Source organism: Guillardia theta, assembly GCF_000315625.1.
Source record: "Guillardia theta CCMP2712 unplaced genomic scaffold GUITHscaffold_48, whole genome shotgun sequence".
In the NCBI taxonomy this organism is placed as follows: Eukaryota; class Cryptophyceae; order Pyrenomonadales; family Geminigeraceae; genus Guillardia; species Guillardia theta.
The window spans coordinates 195,883-214,517 of NW_005434626.1; the positions used below are offsets into that span (position 1 = coordinate 195,883).

Consider the following 18,635-nt stretch of genomic DNA (forward strand, 5'->3'; position numbering starts at 1 on the left):
AGTACATATCATTCTGCAATACAGGGGTACTCGCAAGTTAAGTACCCCCTGTATTCCAGATAGCTTTCAAATTTAAGTGGGTGGATGGGTGGGTGGGTATTTGGATATGTGGGTGGGTGGGTGGGTGTAGCCTTGTAAAGTAGGCCGAAAGCAGCGTGGGCCGAAAGGGCGGTCAAATGTGCTGTATGAGGGTACGCGAGGTCTGAGAGGGGATGAGGGATGCAAAGTGGGGCCTTTGTATGACCGGCGCAATGCAGCGACTGGTGGTATGGTTAGCGCTGATTGCGGAGACGATGGGCTTCATGATGGGGGGGACGGGAGGAGGAGGAGGAGGGAATTTCAGGTCGAAGAATGCGGCATCTGCCCGAAGGTACGGAGCGAGCATGTTTGGAGCTTCATTTCTCTTCTTGATTTGTCGTGATGTTAGCAAACTTAAATGCTTTCACTGCTTCCAACCAACGAATAGCATCAAATTTGCAAGGAAATGCGTCAGTGTTGAGATGAAATCAGAGGCTGCGGAGAAAGAGAAAGTTCCTCTCCCTCAACCTGTCCCTGGTTCACGATCTTGACACCACTGTTTCCATCGGCTTGTGACGTTTCGGCAGGATTCTTTCCTCTCTGGGAACAGAATGTTCTCCAGACTCTTGGGTTGCTCAATCCCGATGACGCCAAAGTTGCAAATCTCCCATTTCTTGCGCAAGCCATCGCAGACAGGCCCAAGGACTACCTGCAGCAACTCTTAAATTACTCGCTCAAGTACGGGGGGATTTTCAAGGTGAGAACGGTTTTGAGATGGAGAGGCTGAGCATAGCTACAAGGTCTGCCTACTTCCGAAGGCTTTCCTTATCGTCTCCGATCCAACTGTCGTCCGGCACATTCTTTCAGAGAAGTTGGATCTCAGAGCACGGAGAACCTCTATTGATGCTCTTGTGCAGTGCCCTCAAGTACGACAAAGGGATCTTGGCTGACATCTTGGAGGTAGGGAGCAAGTCGCTCCCTTCTTGCTCACCGCTGTCCTCACTGTCACTTTGTGCTGCAGCCAATCATGGGGAAGGGGCTGATCCCAGCCGATCTGCCCACCTGGCAGCCGAGGAGACGAGCGGTGGTTCCAGGGTTCCACAGCTCGTGGTTGCAGAGCATGGTGTGTAGCTCGAGTTGTGCTCGCCATGCTCACCAGTAGATGGCAGTGGGGCTCTTCTCTCGGTGCTCTGACAGGATGGTAGGAGCTCTGAAGGAGAGCATGCAGAGAGGTATGGGGCCGATGAGTTCTTGCTGGAGAACTCAAGAGCGAGCAGGAGAGGAGGTAGATCTCGAGAGCATGTACAGCAGCGTCGCACTGGATATCATCGGAGAAGCAGTCTTCAACTTCAAGTTCCTCTCTGTGCAGCGGAAAAGCCCTGTGATCGACGCGGTCTACAACCTGATGCAAGAAGCGGAGCACAGATCTTTTTTCCTCCTTCCGTACTGGAAGGTCCGCAGGCTGAACGCGCGAGTCTTCTGCTCATGATCCGAGCAGGTTCCTGTGCTGGGGTTCCGGTTCCTCGGCCTGGGCCCGCTGGTTGAGAGGCAGCAGAGGTTTGAGCAGGACATCGAGTTGATCAACGACTGCCTGGACGAGCTGATCAAAGAGGCGCTACTGACCCGGTCCGAGGAAGACATCGAAACCCTGCAGAAGCGCGACTATGATGCTGTTGCCTCCCTCCTCCTGGCTAGACTTGTCCGCTGACATGTGCTCCACAGCTCGAGAACCCTTCCCTTCTCCGCTTCCTCGTCGACATGCGAGGAGCCGATGCGACTGAGAGGTTGAGGGAGGGGGCGAGCGGGCGCTGGCTGATACAAGGAGCAGGCAACTGCGAGATGATCTTATGACGATGATGATAGCGGGGCATGAGACGACGGCTGCACTGTTGACTTGGACGACCTTCTGCCTCCTGACCAACCCGGAGGAGATGAAGAAGGTGCATCAGGAGATCGAGGATGTGCTGGGGGGGAGGAGAGCAACTTATGAAGACATTTTAAAGATGGAGAAGGTTCCTGCTCCTGCTCCTGCTCCTGCTCCTGCTCCTGCTCCTGCTTCACTTGCTGCTCCTGCTCCTGCTCCTGCTCCTGCTCCTGCTCCTGCTCCTGCTCCTGCTCCTCCTGCTCCTTCTCCTCCTCCTCCTCCTCCTCCTCCTCCTCCTCCTCCCTGCTGTTTTCCTACCTTATCCTTGTGGCGCAGACTCGTCTCGCTCTCGCAGAAGCCCTCAGGCTCTACCCCCAGCCCCCCATTCTCATCCGCCGAGCGCTGGATGACGATGTTCTCCCACTTGCCTGGGGTAACGAGAAGCAGGTCAGAAGGCTAGTCCTCATCCTCATCCTCATCCTCATCCTCATCCTCATCCTCATCCTCATCCTCATCCTCGTCCCCGTCCCCGTCCTTGTCTTCATCCCCGTTCTCTCCCCCAACTCCTGGAGTGCAGGTGAAAGTCTTCCGGGGGACCGACATCTTCATGCTGGTCAAGAGCTCATGACTAACGTGCGGGGCAGCAGCTGACGGGCTTCAGGTTTGGAACCTCCATCGCTCTCCCGTGCTGTGGGGAGACGACGCCGATGCCTTCCGACCTGATCGGTGGTTGTCCTCGCGGAGCAACCCAGACGTTCCCGGTGAGGAGAGGAAGAGGAAGAGAAGGAGGAGAGGAAGAGGAAGAGAAGGGGGAGAGGATAGGAAAGGGAGAGGAGGGAGAGGGGAGGAGGGGAGGTGTGGGAAGGAGGAAGGGCAGAGGGCGGGCAGCTAGTGCGATGGTTGTGACATTCTGTGAAGGATGGGAAGGATACAAGCCGAACATGAAGAATCTTTACCCCAACGAGGTCTCGTCAGGTGCCGGTTGCTCCTGTTCTCCTCCCTCCTCACCTCCGAGCGCCAGACTTTGCCTTCTGCCCCTTCGGTGCTGGCCCCCGCAAGTGCATCGGCGATCAAGTGGGTAGTTGTAGTGGTCACCGGGTAGCTGGTTGAAGTAGAGAAGGAGGAGGGAAGGAGAGGAGGGAAGGAGGGGAGGGGAGGAGAGGAGGGGAGGGGAGGAGAGGAGGGGAGGGGAGGAGGAGTGTTGTTGTTGATGTCTTGGCTTCAGTTCGCGTTCCTCGAGTCAGTTGTGATCTTGTCGAGAGTGCTGCAAGAGTTCGACATCCAACTTGCTACCTCACCCGAAGAGGTCTTCTCCTTCCTTCTCCTTCCTGTCCCCGCCCCCCTCCCCCCCCCCATCCTTTCTTATTTCCTCCGCTCCCAACTCTCCTCTCACTCTCCTCTTCCCCTTCTTGCTCATCCTCGTCGGATCCTCGAACTCATGGACTGCTGGAGTTCAGGTGGGCATGACGACGGGTGCGACCATTCACACGGAGAAAGGGTTGAAAGTCTCCCTGCGCGCGAGGAAGAACGTGCCTGCAGCTTGACGAGACTGAAGGCGATCGAAGGAAGCAGAGGAGGGAGGAGGGAGGAAGAGGAAGACGAGGATGAGGAGGACTACAGTTAAAGACATGTACATTCTCATCTCTTGACTGGGATCTCTGCCCTGGTCTTTCTGCTTCCTTCTGTCGCACTCAGCCAGTCGTTGTAAGGGAAGAGGAATTCTCTTCCCGCCGAGTCGATGATCGTGACCTGCAAGAGCTGGTGAGCTGCGACCGACGGCTGAGGACAAGTGGAGGAGGCGATGCGCGAGCTAAAGGGACAGGAGAAGGAGAACGAGAGGAGGAGGGGGGGGCAGGAGGAGGGGGAGGAGCAGGAAGGGAGGAGGAGCAGGAAGAGCAGGAGATGGGGGCTGGGGGAAGGAGATCGCCACCTTCTCCAGGAACCAGTTCGGATCACTTCCTCGCGCGTCATGCCAGATGGACAGGAGGAGCGGATCGCCCAGGTGCCACTCGGGGATGAGAAACTCGTCGGTCGCTCCTCGTCGGAAGAGGCTGCCGTGACTCACCACGCAGGAGGAGAGGCGATGCGTTGCTGAGGCCCTCGCGCTTCCCTGCTGGACAGTGAGGGAGGGGAGGAGAGCAGGTTGAAGACGGAGGAAGAGACGGCGGAAGGAAGAAGGGACGAAGGAGCAAGCATGGCGGGGAGGAAGGGGTGAAGAAAGCGAAGGAGTGGAGGGAGGGGAGGAGGGAGGGGAGGAGGATTTGTATACCTTGATTCGGATCATGACTTCACAGTCTGTCCCAGCATACGGCTTGTTTCCTGTCTTCACCTTGACCTTGTAACTTGTCCTCGCAACGAGCTGCATGCCCCGCTCCTCCCCACCCCGGCTCGAGTGGTTATACAGGACCGTCGTGCGAGGAGCAGACAGCGGGCGGCGCATAACCCTCAGGTTGAGATTCTCCTCCTCGTACCTGACCGTCTCGTCGTCTTCGTGCAGCGACTCTTGCACGTGCACGACGCGCATGGCGCTGGAAGGCCTCAACTTCTGACCCTCGGGGATCAGATCCATCTTCAGCGTCCCCTTGTCGGGGTCAAAGCACTTGTTGCAGGGGAACGTCCAACTTTGCGGGGTCGAGCTGGCCGGCGAAGTCTTGCTGACCTTCAACTGGGCGAGGTGCCACGTGGACCCCTGGTCACTCAAGTTCTGACCGTCGGTCCACACGCAGACCTTGTTGAGGAGCCCGATGTCGGGCAGGAAGAGCGTGAAGAGGTCGCTCTGCCCCCTCAGGAAGAGGCGGGTGGTGTGAACGGCGTGAGAGGAGAGGCGGATGGAGATGGTGTTCTTCTTGGAGCCGAACATGCGCAGGAAGACGTTGCTGTCTGTGCCTGCTCCCTTCACGTCCGACGTCACCACGGTGATATCGTACCGGCACGGCGGCTCCCGGTGCTGTATCATCCCCTTGTAAGGGTCGTGATCCTCCAGCAGCAGCGGCCTGTTTGCGGGCCTCAAGGCCTGCTGGACTGCCCTCTCCTCCAGCTGGCGGGCAGCCGAGGATTCGCCGGACTGGATCTGCGCTCCTGCCCTGTGGTTCACCGTCGTCACCTCCTCATTCGCCACCTTCCGTCCGAAAGGGAAGGGAAAGTCCTGGTTGCTCCGGAGATTCCGGACTATGATCCCGTCCAGGTGCCAGGAGCCTCTCCCTCCGTCCGCGCTGAACTTGACGGAGACGTGCGACAGGGCTCCGATCTCTTTCCCCTTGATGATGAACAGGTCCTTCTGGCCCCGCTCGAACACGTCGTGCAGCGAAGGGTTCCGCAGCTCCACCATGGGGCCAGCGCTCCCTCGCTGCCCGTGAAGCTGGATGAAGACTCTCCCCCGGCTGCCGGCATCTGGGCTGTTCCCCGTGAAGGTGATGACCTTGTACTTGATCTGAGCGTCGGCGAAGCTCGCGTACAGAGTTCTCTTCAACTGCCCGTCCTCCTTGTCCTTGCTCAGCCACCTGCGGCAGGGAAACACCCACTCCACGTTGCCAGCTGCTACCACCACCCGCTCCAGGTACCATCCCGCCTCGAAGCCCGCCGAAAAGTTGCTCCTGCACAAAGCAGGAGGATGAGACGGGAGGGGGTCCCAGCTCTCGTGTACCTGTTGTCATGGGAGATGGTGAGAGATTCGATCTCGCCCAGATCGAACTCTGTGACGGTGAAGGTGTCGATCTGCCCGCGCTTGAAGTTCACTTCTCCATCGTTCCTCAGTTGTGTCCGCCTGCCGTCCGCCTTTGTGCCATGAAGTTGGATGAAAACCTGGTACTTGCTCAATCTAGTTCCCTGCTTCCACAGCACCCCTCTCTCCTCACCGATGCTGTGGTCTCGGCTCCTGCTTGGTTACCAGTCCATGTTCGAACGGTATACTTCACCTTCCCAACAGTCACTCCCCTACACCATCGCTCACCCTTCTCACCCGTCGACGAGGCCCAGCCTGACCTTGACCTGCCACAATCAAACTCGGAGCAAATGCCTACCAATTCTCATTCAGACACATCAAGTCACTGCGCTCCTCATGGCCAAGAACGTTTCCTGCTCCTATGACTGCTCCCGCCCTGCGCCTGCCCTGCGCCTGCTCCTGCTCCTTTGCAGGAATATAATGCATGACAATTCTTTTGCAATTCTTCTGCAAGATTGTTCCACATCGTTCAATCCATCACTTATTCCGCATCACCGAGCGCTCAGTATCAACAATCTCCGACGGCACCTTCTGATTTCATCTACAGAGTCTGCCCTGATGTTTCTTGCTAGCGCTTTGGTTGACATTTGATTTGAAGACGCAACGAGAATACAATTCCCTCCATTCTCTGCTCATTTCTCTCTGGCATCCATCATTCTCATCATTGGTTCGACTGTTCGCTCTCTACGTCATCCTCCTCCTCCTCCTCCTCCTCCCTCCTCCTCCTCCTCCTCCTCCTCCTCCTCCTCCCTCTTATCAAGACGCACCGCAGTTTGCATGGCAGTTTGAAAGTGTTGCGCCCCTCATCCCCAAACCGCAGGCCGTCACTGACAGCAGCAGGCCGTACGATCGGACGCCGTCGAGTTATCCGGCCCGGCCCCCGTCCGATCCGATCGCCGGGATCACGGCAGGCTGGCGGCCGGGCACGACGGTGGCACGGACCTCAGACGGCGCCGCGGCCCGGCCGGGGCCCGACCGAGGCCCACGGGCCGGCGTGGCGGGCGGCGCCGGGCGGAAAGCCTTCCCAGTTCCGAGTCCGGGCCCGACAAGCCGCCGGCCCGCCGGCCGACTCCGGAGTCCGCCCGCCCGGCGAGTCCGTGCGGCCATCAGATTTAAAACGGGCGGAGTTGTGCCCCGCCATAAGCGGCCTCCCTCAAGGCTACCCGGTCACGGGGATGAGATGGCGGCCATTGATTCGGTCACCAATTGGAAACATTACTTTTCAGCATCGATGCCGCTGCAGTGACCCCCGGGCACTGCTGGGCGGGCAGCCTGGGGGAAAAGCGAAAGGCCGGGAGGAGGCGGCGACTAAGGTTATTCCCCTCTTCAATGTATTGCCGTGACTCATCCGTTACTCCTGCAACGGTCAGTAGTAAAGGAAGTCTCAGGCTCATTATCCGCAGAAGTACCCCCTCATTTACCATTATCCACCCACCCCACTGGGCACCCTCTTGAGCCTGCTGACTCGATGCGCCGCTAGAGTGGGAGGTGCTGACCAGGATGACGGAGGGGAGGGCGATTATGAATCGAGAACCGTCCGTCCTCGCAGAGGACACCTGAGTTGCTGTGTGCGTTCCAACATTGACCAAGTCTCAACACAAGCCTCCTCTACACTCTGCGATCGATCCATGACCACGACCACCGACGAGAGGGTAAGGTCTATCAATATCTTGCCAGGACTTGTGCTCTACCGTGCTTCTGAGTGCCCTCCTCTCATACCGAAGTCAAGCAAGTCTTCCTCCTCGGCTCCCCGTCCTCAGCCTCAGCGAATGCGTGAAACAATCGAACGTTCTGCTGACATGTCAAAGAGAGAGCTGCCCCGAGACCTCGTGCTGCGATCGATCATGCGGGCTCGAATGCAAGCGGCTCATCGGAGGAGCTTTCCCAAACGATGAAGCTGGTAGGAACAAGGATGAAGCAGAGGAGCAGCGTCTGTATGGCGGAGGTGCTGTCAAGGCAGAGGGGACAGCTCACTTGGCTGAAGTAGCTCCTGGACTTGTAGTTGTCCAGCAGGATAGCTTTGAGTGAGCTTGTAAACTAGATATATCTTTGAGTTGGATACTTGCACAATTCTCATGTGAAAACATTTGCTGGTGTTGGTATTTATCAAATACCTGACACAAAGTAGTAAATAGCCAATAACTACCAACTTATCAGCTGCTTCTGTGAATGACACTCTTTGGATCAGCCTCTCCTGTTGCATATGCACACTTTTCAAGGAAGTGCAACCAAACTGTCGAAATAAAAGCCGAGTGTATATCAATGGCAAGGTAACAAACACATGTTTGAATCGACTTGGGGCCGCGATCTCACCGATATCATGTTTTCAAACTTGGGGCCGCGATCTCACCGATATCATGTCTTCAAGGTTCGATTTGAAGGATTCTTAAACCTTCAGAAATTCAATTGATCAGGCAGCTCCGATACAGTAGCACCAAGGTGTTCTGGCAAGGTCTAACATCAGGTTTTTGCTGATTTCATCTTGTCTGCATTGATGTTGTTGTGTTGGTATCTTTCAAAACCAGTGATCAGAGCCCTAGCACAGCGAGCTCAACTCAGATTGGACCTACCGAAGGCAAGGGACAGCACTCAAGGCTAGGTTCAGCCTTGATCGTCAACAAAGTCAGGCAAGGACTCCCAAAGGACTGAAAGCATACAACGGCTAGATGTGCTCCAGAGGATGACCCCTGGTGGCCGAGAGAGCCTCATCAGTACGGGTGGTTTCCTCATTCTTGGTAAGAAGTGGAGCAGGAGCTTGCGAGGAGCGAGAACTCGCACGAGGCGAGTATGCTCGTGCATCAGGGAGCTCTACACCTAGTCCTTGCCTTAGGGAGCACTACCCCTAGTCCTTGCCTTAGCCTACAGAACGATCAGCCTCTTCAGCTAGAAGTGTCTGCTCTCCCCTCATGTTGTGTACCACGCTGATCTAGCATCGCGAGTAAACTCGAAGTCACTTCACTTCACCTCTACGTGTGGATCCAGCCGAGGTGCCTTGAGCATTCGTTGTTGACTTGTACAACCCGTAAAGCGTCGGGGGGTGACACCAGTCACCTCCGTCTGTTCTCTTTCTCTGATTTTGAATTCAGACCTCGCGACTGCAACGACCCTAAATTGACGTACCTTGCACCTATCTCAAGTGAAACCACTCTTATCACTCAGTGTACCGTAAAACTTGAATATAAGGGAGTCATATTTTGAAGACTGCAAAATTTACAAGTTTTATTTAATGTGTATCAATCTTCCTGCTAAGGTTAGATCTCTTCTTTCATCGACTTGACTTGATCTTCGAAGATGTTCTTGGCTTCTTTTGCTGCATCTTTGAGATTTCGAGTTTTCTTCTTGTGATCAGCCTGGACCTTCCGTAGATCCCTCAGACTACCCTCCTCCCGGAAAAAGTGGCAATAAGCTTCTGCTTCACCCTTCTCTCCTTTAAATGACTTCCCGTATTCGCTTACAAAATCATCTGCAAATTCCTTGCAATTGGAAAGCTCAGTTTCCTCTGGATCATGAAAGTATTTGACCGCATAGTCTTGTAAATCTCTCCGGTCTCTTTCTATCTGCTTTTGCTTCTTACACTGAAAACAAAGGAAACGACTGTTAAGCTTCAGAACAATGGAAACAGCATACAACTTACAATAGACATAGCGTTCAGTCGTTTCTCATTGGTGTCGATCATATCCGGATGGTCTGTTTCAAGGAATGAGAAGAATTTTTCACATTTGACTTTCTCCAGGAATTTCTTGCCGAGCAAGCCTGTGGCTTGCTTTGTGAACCAGGTTTCTGCAGCCTCCTTCAACTTTTTGTCCTTCTCCTCCTCTGCATGCACTTGTAGGATTGCCATGGCCGCTAGAGTGACCGCCAGCATGACGCTCGTCCGCGCCTGCTTGCCCCAGTGCATCGTGGTGACTCCTGAAAAGTATCAGTCAACCGTGGAAGCTCTGGAACTACTCCAGGGCACCTCATACAAATATTTTTGCCTTCTTTGTCTTCCTAATATATCATTGAGGCGGACTTGAAATCAAAGGGTTTTAACTTCCATGACCTCTAAATTACCCAGAGTCTCAAAGTCCCAAAGTTTCAAAGTCTGCTGCGCCAATGCCGCCCGTTCCTGCTTCGATATCGGCGGCGGCGGCGACTGCCGCTGCGGCGGCGGCGGCGGCAAGAGGGCAGATGCCTGCATCTGTTCAGACGGCAGGACAGGTGTGAAGTTGTTCAACTCGTCAGCTCTTGCCTGCGATTCACTCATCTTGGTCGCTGACGCTTTGCTTCACAGCCCCAGCAAACCTCTGCTCAATCGCAAGCTGCTTCCACCGTCCCTGCTGCGTCTGGCGGAGGTCAAGCAGCAGGTCAAGGTGCTCCAGCGCAGCAAGGTGCATCTCAACAGGCCCATGGACAAGGAGAGAATGTCAAGTTCAATGCTGACAAGTTAGCGGAACGATCCCTTGAGAGCCTGAAGCAGCTGCAAGCAGCGTGCTCAGCATGGTTCGGAAAAGTGAATGGCGGACTTCAAGTGACTCCATAGAATGATTGCTGGTGTACTCTTCTTGATGTTGACGGCAGGAACCATATCCCTACGATCGAGCTAAAGTAGATCAGGAGAAAATAATTCTCCTTTTAAATACTCTAGCGCAAGATCTGCGAAAATCTGGACTGGAAAATTTATTTGTTGATCAGAAAATGACGACTGCTACAGGTAATTTTATAGTTGTTATCTCACATAGGCGCAGAGGAACAATTCACGTTTCCTTACAACATCTACAGGCGAGGAAGTAAAATTACCCAAGTTGCCGAAGTCGATCCTTGCCAAGGAAGCTGATGCCACGAGCACCAAGATGATCGATGAACTCAAGGAACTCACGTCAAAGTTGGGGAAAGAGGTCTGAGCATGCATCGATTCCTGCTTTTGTCTGACATTTGCTAAAAAGCTCGACGACCTACACTCAGTGGCAGATTCTGCCAGCAAGACACTTGTATCAGTGCAAGCACAGCCACCTCAGCAATAAAAGTTGGAGATGGGACGATTTAGTGGTGACCCTACGGACTATGTATGGTAGAGATGGTTTCAGACAGATTTACAAATGAATTTCTAGATTAAAAGTCGAATCTACTTCTACGAAATCAAAGGCATTGCGCAAAAAAAGCCCACGCGTGGATCACTTCCAACATCAAACCTTCTCTCTGAGTTTTTGAGAAGTGCTGTCACCGAAGAAATCATGAGCTCCATAAACCCCGAAGGTGTAAAAGCATGCGATCAGGAGAGGTGCCAGTACTACCAGCGCAATTAACCAGGCCCACCACGGGAACGATCCGCCCCGGCTTGGTTCACGCCAAGCATCTTCGTTGGCACCAGGAGCGTTGGGATCATCAACGAGACCTGGGGAGAAGTGCACTCGATACTTGTCAAACTCCGTCTGGATGCTGTCATCGATAGAGCTATCCTCAAGCTGTGACTGGGGGATGCCAAACTTGGTTGACAACATCACCATCTTCCCCTCGCACGCGCCCTCCAGCTTGACCCACTTCTGCGCAATCTCATTGCTTGCTGTGCACCTGTCCATCTCCTCCTCATCTTTGATCTCCTTGCCACAACACGTTGATGTTTTGATTGTCATCTCGGAGTTCACTTTGTGGTCCCCTTTGCCAATCAGATCAGACGGCTCCACATAGAAATCGTTCACTTTGAAGGAGGGAGGAAACACAAAAATGATATTCATACTTTTCAACGGAGCAGACCAGCTCCTCAGCCAATGAGCTGTGAACGTGTTCTTGTCAAACGTTCCCTTAAGGACTCTCTGGAGCTGATAGTAGAGCACGACCGTGTAGTACTCGCGTCCCACCACAGGGCGATCGAATTCGTAGTTAACCCACCATTCATCTTCCATCCGTTGCAAAGACCACTTCAGCTCTGTGTCGTTCGCTCCTCTCACGGAAAGGATAAACGGCCGGAGGTTCTCAGTCTTGTCGTCTGCAGGATCTTCAGGCGCCTGGGACGGGTCTGGGGAATCCCCTATGGCTCTTAAGCCTCCCCGCAAGGTGCCATAGTAGTTGGCGTATCTGATCTCCATCTTCACGCGCATGTCTGTCTTCTTGTCATCATCACATGCGTCTACTCTGTGATAATATCCATTCGGCTCGTACTGCCAACCACACACTGGTCCTAATGTAACCTTCACGTTGTCGTAGACATAGTGTGAAGGATAGTAGGGAGTCCATGTTCGCGCGGCATCAGCAGTAGTGAAGTAAGGGTTGTAGACTTTGTTCACGCCCTCAGGAGCAGGAGAAGGGATGTCCATGTCCCAATGCGATAGCATCTGCGTCTGCTGGCGGGTCGAGGAGAGGGAAGCCGCTCGGGCCTGCAAGGGGCCCACATGATCCATGGAGGAGGCAGAGCTCAGCGAGATTGAGGGCTTCGATGAGTGGAAGGAGCTCAGGGAGGAACGAGGAGAAGACAAGGAGCGTGAGGAAGCGACTGAGCTGCAGACCAGCAGCAGCATCCCGCCTGCTACGAACCGCATCCTCCCCATCCCACCGCGCCTCTTCACTATCCGTTACATTACAGTTATGTTTCTTCTTTGTTGAGCGGTTACGAATGGTTTCACGTCGTTGAATCCGTTACGATTAATTTGACTTCATCCTTACAGTCAGGTTGCCCGATTGCCGCTCAGGCCCTAGAGCTATGCTGCTGATCTGGGGCTGGAGACGCATCAGCCGCTGCCCCGCAGCAGAAGCCAAATCGGTGAATCCTCACGACTAGTCACAGCAGGACGAGCAAGTTCTCCGCATGGTCTACTAGGCTAGCTTCCTTGAAGCTGAGCGGGCTCCTACTATCAGCCTCCAGAATGCTCCCGGAGGCTACTGAGTGTCAGTCGTGAGGCGTAGGGGCGAGGCTGGCAGACTTCGAATGTAACCGAGTGCTCCCCTCACCCCCGTGAGTGAACTTGGGCTGATCGGACTATTTGAAACTGGGATCCGAGCTCTCAGTCTATCCCCAAGTTTGCCTGGCATCCGTCAGAACCTTGGAATGCGCGCAACACAGTGTCACCGGAACTGCCACGTCAGTTTTACTGAGACCGCTTCTGATTGTACATCTGCCTCGTGAAGTTGAGAACTGACAGGAGAAGAACTTATTTGATCGTCTTCAAGGCGGCATGACTTGACTCAGCGAGAACTTGATGATCGAGGAGAAGGAACGAGTGCGATTTTCCTTACGAATCGTTCCATGCAGCGTCAAGATCTACCCCATGTTGGAGAAGGAGGAGACAGTGGCCGAGGAAGGGATCAAGTCATCCCCATTACTGCAGATACTCAAGAGTCTGCGCAGCCAACTTACCTCATCTCCGTCGTCTCCTCCATGTCCAGCAGACAAGGTTCGCCTAGCGCTAGCATTTCACGTGCATGACGCAACATCGGAGGAGGAAGTGAACTATCCAGACGTGATCACCCCCGAGGTACCGCTGTCCTCGACAGCAGAGGAGGATGGGACCAGCTCGGTCTCCTTCGATCGACAGCAGTACATCCTGCCGGTGGGGGATCCGAGGTGACATGACCCCGTGCTTGCAGTCTCTTGTTTGCTCGAGCTGACAGGCCATGGGCAGACTATCTGACCTCCTGGTGGGTCTGGTGCTGAAGGAGGAGGAGACTTGCTCAGAGGGAGCGACAGGCTGCGATGGGGCTCAGATTGTTGCTGCCTCCAGCATGCACATCGCTCACGTGCTCAAGGAACTTGATCTCTTCTGCTTCCGCGAGTTCCTGGACAGGTCGAGCATCGGGCAAGTGACTCTCTCCTGTGGTGGGTCGAGGTGACCCGACCCTGCAGGGCTGAAGTTGCTTTCCGTGCTGTGATGCGAGGAGCAGACGAGGAGTTTGCAGAGCGTGGCTTACTGACAGAGCTCCAGGTGTGAGCTGAGAGGGATGATGATTGAGATGATGATGACGACGATGATAAAGATGATGATGATGATGATGATAAAGATGATGATGACGACGGCAACAACAACAACGGGCTGACTGTGTGCTTGTAGCTGCTGGATGCTCTCAAGCTCTTGAAGTGGCCGTTCACGCCGGGGCAGGCAGGAGCCATCTTTCACTCTCTTGATCTCAACAGGGACAACTTGGTGCAGCTGGACGAGTGGTGAGGAGTTGCTGGGTGCTAGAGCTGGAGGAAGTGACGATCTGACTTCTCTTTGCTGCAGGTGCGAAGGCCTTCGAGTCGCCCATCAGTTTGCCATCCCCTTGCTCAGTCTACCAGCTCTTACCACCCCTGCTGAAGCTGGAGCTGGAGCTGGAGCTGGAGCTGGAGCTGGAGCTGGAGCTGGAGCTGCTGGGCTTTCTGACTCGAAAGAGATTGGGGTCGTCGTTGTGCAGGTGGAGCTTCAGCCGCATGCTCGGAGCCTGCTAGAGGACTTGGCAGGATCATGCCCTGTCGTTCAGAGGGCAAGGAGACCAGTGGCGATCGGAACCTCCCGCTCACGGCAGGAAAGTCGTGACGGCAAAGCACAGGATGAAAGTGATGGCGGAAAGTTGAAGGAAGTTTTCGAGGAGGAGGGGACAGGAGGCAGGGTAGATCCCAGCCAGCCTCCTCCTCCTCCTCCTCCTCCTCTTTCGTCGGTTCGAGCGATGTAGGCAATTACTGTGCAATGCTGGACAGCAAGTAACCTTCAAGTTCAGGAGGCTCCGAGGAAAACAAAGAGAGGAAGAGCAAGTGCATCAGAGTCAAGTCAGCGAGGACAAGCAGAATCGGAATCCGAAACTGCAGAAGGAGGAGAGAGAGAAAGGAGGAGAGGAGGGAGACGAGGAGGAGGCTCATGGTGACTGGGTCAACGCATGGACATGCGGGGGGTGTGGCGATCTCAACGGTTTCGACGTCTTTCTGTGCTCCTGCGGGCTTTTCATGCATCCTGAATGGAACCAAACTTTCTCAGGGGAGGAGGAGAGGCTGTTGTCATCAGGACTGGATCACGACAACCAAACTGTTCACGCCTCTCAGTCGCGCTCCTCTTCCCCCGCTGCTCGTTCTTCTCAGCTCACCAGGTGACAAAGGAAGTCAAGGAGCTCAAGGAGAGATGAGAAGGGCAGAAGGGCCCTGTAGAGTCAGCAGCTGAGAGAAGCGAGGGGGAGGAAACAGCAGGTGGAAAGTTGAGTTGAGACTGAGGAGGGGATAGCAGGAGAGCGAGGGAGCGAGGTAGGAGAGGAAGAGAGAATGTTGAGGATGGTGCGAGGGGAACTTTTGTCGGTGGGACAGTGATCAAGATGATCAGGAATGAGAAGGAGAAGGAGGGTGCAAGATGCCCTTGCATGTTCTGCGGGGGGTTTGGACTACTGCCGAGCTGCTATGACGTCGAGGAGAAGCATCTCACAGTATGGCGAAGGGGGATGCTGCTGGCTGTCAGCTGGAGGGAGGCTACGGAGGAGAAGAGGTGAGAAAGGCTGTCAAGAGCTGAGAAAACTAATCATTTTTCTCAGCTGGACGATCAAGTTTGTGGGGAGGGTTTCTCAGCTGTGGGAGATGGGCGTCATTGTGGATGAAGATGTTGGCTCTTTCTCCCTTGTCCTCCATCACTGACCCTCGTCCTCTCCTTCCAGATCTTCGTCCCTCGACACTTGCTGGGAAGCAGGTCGACCTCCGTCGCATTCCTCGTCCTTCCCATCTCCCCCCCCCCCACACACACACACCTCTTTCTGCTGCTCCTGCTGCTCCTGCACCTGCTCCTCCTCTCTTTCTGCTCCTCCTGCTTCTCCTCATCGCTGTCGCTCTTCCCCCTCCTCCTCCTCCTCCTCCTCTCTTTCTCCTCCTCCTGCTCTTCCTCCTCCTCTGCTCTCTTCCTTCACTCGTCTCATCTTTTGTCGCTCTGCCCTCCCTTATCCTCCTCTGATACTCCATCAGCCTTCCTCGTCTTTCGGAGATCCTCCAAGGCACAGCAGAGCAGCAGCAGCAGCAGATCGCCCCTGCCAATCATCCGTTTGTGCAAGAATGGAGGTTCTCCTCTTCCCCCCCCCCTCCCCCTCCTCGTGCCTTTATCGTCCTCCTTCTCCTCCTCGTCCTCCTCCTCGCCCTCTTCCTCGTTTCTTCTCACCTGTTGTTGATTTTTCTGTCTGAGAGCAGAAGAATCTCGTGGAAAGCAACCTCCCTCATACTGGATAAGGTTTCTTTTAATTACTTGTTTACCTTGTGCTGCTGCTCCTCCTGCTCCTCCTGCTCCTCCTGCTCCTCCTCCTTTCCTCTTCCTGCTTCTCCTGTCTGCAGCATGTTACTGATGCTGGTCTGTACAAGGGGGAAAACGAGAAGGTGAAGAGCAACGGAGAGGTCGAAGCAGGAGGCCGGACAGAGGAAGCTTCCTTTTTTCCTCCTCCTCCCCCAACCCCCAGCAAGAATTCAAGTAACAATCTCTGCTCCTGCTCCTGCTCCTGCTCCTGCTCCTGCTCCTGCTCCTGCTCCTGCTCCTGCTCCTGCTCCTGCTCCTGCTCCTGCTCCTGCTCCTGCTCCTGCTCCTGCTCCTGCTCCTGCTCCTGCTCCTGCTCCTGCTCCTGCTCCTGCTCCTGCTCCTGCTCCTGCTCTCTTCACATCTTTCCCCCCTCGCCTCGTCCTCAATTTCTAGTGCCTATGCACTTGTTGGCTGTCTCGCTGTTTTCTCATTCTCCTCAGGTGCTTTCACCTTCTCGTCTCGTTTTCCTCGCGCGGCATCTCATCTCGTCGTTTCGTCACGTCAAAAATTCATTGACCTCCACATGTGATCGCCTCCTCCTCCCTCCTCCTCCTCCTCCTCCTCCTCCTCCTCCTCTCCCCTCTCCTTGTCCATATCCTCGTAGTCGTTGTCCATATCCTCGTAGTCGTTGTCGTCCTTGTCTCGCTCTTCCTCTCTCTCTTCCTCTAGTTGCTCAGAGATCTGCAGGTGCCGTAGGGAACAAACGACAAGGACGAGGAAACGTCCTCCCCCTGTACCGTCTGACCCTGTCGATGTGATTCCTTCGCATGTGAGCTGCTGTGAAGCAGGAAGAGAGTAGGATGCAGGAGGCAGGAGGAGGACGAGGAGGACGAGGACAAGGACAAGGACAAGGATGAGATTATGAGAAAAGGAGGCAATGTGGGAAGACCTGCAAGGTCGCGTCAGTTTGAAAGCAAAAAGCAGCATGATGAGCAAATTGGCAGAGAAGTGGGAGGTGGGGAGAGGAGAGGAAGGGGAGTGTGGAAGAAGAGGAAGAGGAGGAGGAAGAGGAGGAGGAGGAGCAGGAGGAGGAGCAGGAGGAGAAAGAGACTTGTGGTGTAGAGAAGTTGATGAGTTGATGGGAGGAAGGATGATGACTGTGAGCGAGCAGAAGCTGAGAGTGAAATATTCTTCTCTTCATCTCTCTGGACGGATCCCCAATGGCGTCTTGCAACACCACTTCTACCTCCTCGTCCAAGGTAACAGCTCATCCCATGCTGCTGCTGCGCCTCGTCTTCCTCCTCCTCCTTCTCTTCATCTACATCCTGTTACCTGTTGCCTCTCCCCGCGTCTTATGACGTCACTTTGGTTCAGGCGTCAGGCAGCACAATGGTTTCAGCTCGGAGCATATTCGCATCGAACATGTTGAGGAAAGAGAAAACAAAGGCCAGGAAACGAAAGAGAGAAGCAAGAGATTCGAAGAGGAGGAGGAGGAGGAGGAGGAGGATGGAGAGGGACAGTCGGACTACGTTTCTATTGTTACATTTCCTTCCCGCAAGCACGCCATGAAAGCACTTGCGCGATCTTACGACAGTCTGCTGTCCTTTGATGCGGCCGAGGCAGCCAAGACGGAAGCCGACGAAACTAACGGGGGGGCAGGGGCAGGGGCAGGGGCAGGGGCAGGAGCAGGGGCAGGGGCAGGGGCAGGAGCAGGAGCAGGAGTAGAAGGGGAGACGGTTGGGAGGAAGATGCAGCTGAAGCTCTTGTGTGAGTTCGAGCCGCTTTATCCCTTTCCTCCTCGTGGTCGCATCATCATCAACGGCCTCAGCTCGAAGCTCACAGAGGAGCAGGTGAGTTCCTCCCTCTACTCTTACCCTGCCTGGAAAACTCCCTTCCTCCTTGCCTGCCTGCCTGCCTGCCTGCCTGCCTGCCTGCCTGCCTGCCTGTCTCTTCCTAAACCTCCAGCAGGTGAAGATGGCCATGGGGCCGAGGAGGAAGCGAGTGACTGGGGTCATTCTCTCCTCCGGTGAGACGGCCAGGAGCTGGCAGGCAGTTGTGAGCTTCGAGACGGAGGAGGAGGCGCTGGCGGCGCTGAGATGGCAGCAAGAGCTCTGCGCTCTTTCTCGCTCCTCCAAGGAGCTGCGAGAAGCTGCCAGCATGCTCCCGCGCTCCTACCTCGACGACCTGCCGCGCCTGTCGCTCGAGGCTACTTGTCCTCTCGTCTACGCTGAGGTCGGGAGGCACGGCAGGGAAGGGCTGACGGAGGGAGGGAGACAGTCATGGAGGAGGAAAGAAGGCAGTGGGGATGGACTGGGGAGGACTCGGGGAGGGAGGAGTATGAGGAGGAAGTGGAGAGTGAAGCGGAGGCTGAGGATGCGTAACTGCGCGCAGGTGATGGAGGAATGGATTCCAGCAGATGCGCCTCTTCCCTTCCCTTCCTTCGACCCCAAGGATGAATTCAGCATGGAGCACATGAGGGTATGGAGGAGAGCGAGGCAGGGAAGGGGAGCAGAGCAGGGAACGAGCGATCGTTTAAAGAACAGAAATTAAGCGCCAGACTCTTCTTGCGGTAATGCCATGTTTCCTTGTGCGAGGATTGAGGCAACCGGGCGCGTTCTCGTAGAAAAGAAGGCAGGGGAGGCAAAGTTGAAGAATAAGGAAGAGAAAGACAAAAGAATTGAGGCGCGTGTGCTCATGCTCTGCTGTTTCACCACTTGGTGCTCTTGGTCGAAGCACCGCCTGACATTTCAGTCAGAAACATGGAGGAAGAGGAAGGGAGGAAAGGCATCGTGAAAGGAGGATGAAGAGAAGAGGGGCAGCGAGGAGGAGGAGGAGGAGGAGGAGGAGGAGGAGGAGGATGAGGAGGAGGAGGAGGAGGAGGAGGAGGAGG

General features: G+C 55.0%; 6 protein-coding genes across 6 annotated transcripts in view; 2 read left to right on the plus strand and 4 right to left on the minus strand.

Moving 5' to 3' along the window:
- Positions 1-351: 351 nt before the first annotated feature.
- On the plus strand, positions 352-3,426 carry GUITHDRAFT_158065 (cytochrome P450; the record flags this gene model as incomplete). Its single annotated transcript, XM_005830039.1, has 15 exons — positions 352-370; positions 793-889; positions 936-978; positions 1,040-1,141; positions 1,181-1,471; positions 1,517-1,690; positions 1,741-1,802; positions 1,847-2,030; positions 2,219-2,329; positions 2,460-2,495; positions 2,544-2,643; positions 2,801-2,857; positions 2,904-2,956; positions 3,108-3,188; positions 3,340-3,426. The coding sequence occupies 15 exons, from the start codon at positions 352-354 to the stop codon at positions 3,424-3,426; spliced, it is 1,497 nt and encodes a 498-aa protein (XP_005830096.1).
- Positions 3,427-3,498: 72 nt separating this feature from the next.
- Positions 3,499-6,029, minus strand: GUITHDRAFT_163929 (hypothetical protein; the record flags this gene model as incomplete). Its single annotated transcript, XM_005830040.1, has 6 exons — positions 3,499-3,631; positions 3,813-3,992; positions 4,152-5,475; positions 5,526-5,683; positions 5,737-5,869; positions 5,902-6,029. 6 exons carry the CDS (start codon positions 6,027-6,029, stop codon positions 3,521-3,523), a joined length of 2,034 nt encoding a protein of 677 aa, XP_005830097.1. The 3' UTR covers positions 3,499-3,520.
- Positions 6,030-8,854: 2,825 nt separating this feature from the next.
- GUITHDRAFT_163930 (hypothetical protein) lies at positions 8,855-9,993 on the minus strand (the record flags this gene model as incomplete). Its single annotated transcript, XM_005830041.1, has 4 exons — positions 8,855-8,953; positions 9,059-9,178; positions 9,238-9,512; positions 9,888-9,993. The coding sequence occupies 4 exons, from the start codon at positions 9,991-9,993 to the stop codon at positions 8,855-8,857; spliced, it is 600 nt and encodes a 199-aa protein (XP_005830098.1).
- A 775-nt stretch (positions 9,994-10,768) lies between these two features.
- On the minus strand, positions 10,769-12,137 carry GUITHDRAFT_163931 (hypothetical protein; the record flags this gene model as incomplete). The annotated part of the gene is made up of 1 exon (XM_005830042.1): positions 10,769-12,137. The coding sequence occupies exon 1, from the start codon at positions 12,125-12,127 to the stop codon at positions 10,769-10,771; it is 1,359 nt and encodes a 452-aa protein (XP_005830099.1). The 5' UTR covers positions 12,128-12,137.
- A 707-nt stretch (positions 12,138-12,844) lies between these two features.
- GUITHDRAFT_140702 (hypothetical protein) lies at positions 12,845-18,295 on the plus strand (the record flags this gene model as incomplete). Its single annotated transcript, XM_005830043.1, has 13 exons — positions 12,845-13,140; positions 13,199-13,392; positions 13,458-13,498; positions 13,652-13,734; positions 13,796-14,162; positions 14,251-14,633; positions 14,861-15,019; positions 15,487-15,579; positions 15,847-15,888; positions 16,594-16,684; positions 16,917-17,004; positions 17,120-17,595; positions 17,714-18,295. 13 exons carry the CDS (start codon positions 12,845-12,847, stop codon positions 18,293-18,295), a joined length of 2,895 nt encoding a protein of 964 aa, XP_005830100.1.
- Positions 18,296-18,452: 157 nt separating this feature from the next.
- Positions 18,453-18,635, minus strand: part of GUITHDRAFT_110850 (hypothetical protein) — a gene marked incomplete at both ends in the record, with an annotated part of 2,806 nt that continues 2,623 nt past the window's right edge. The window contains one exon of the mRNA XM_005830044.1: positions 18,453-18,484. Within this exon, the coding sequence (XP_005830101.1) occupies positions 18,453-18,484 (32 nt within the window). The remainder of the gene's footprint in view (positions 18,485-18,635) is intronic.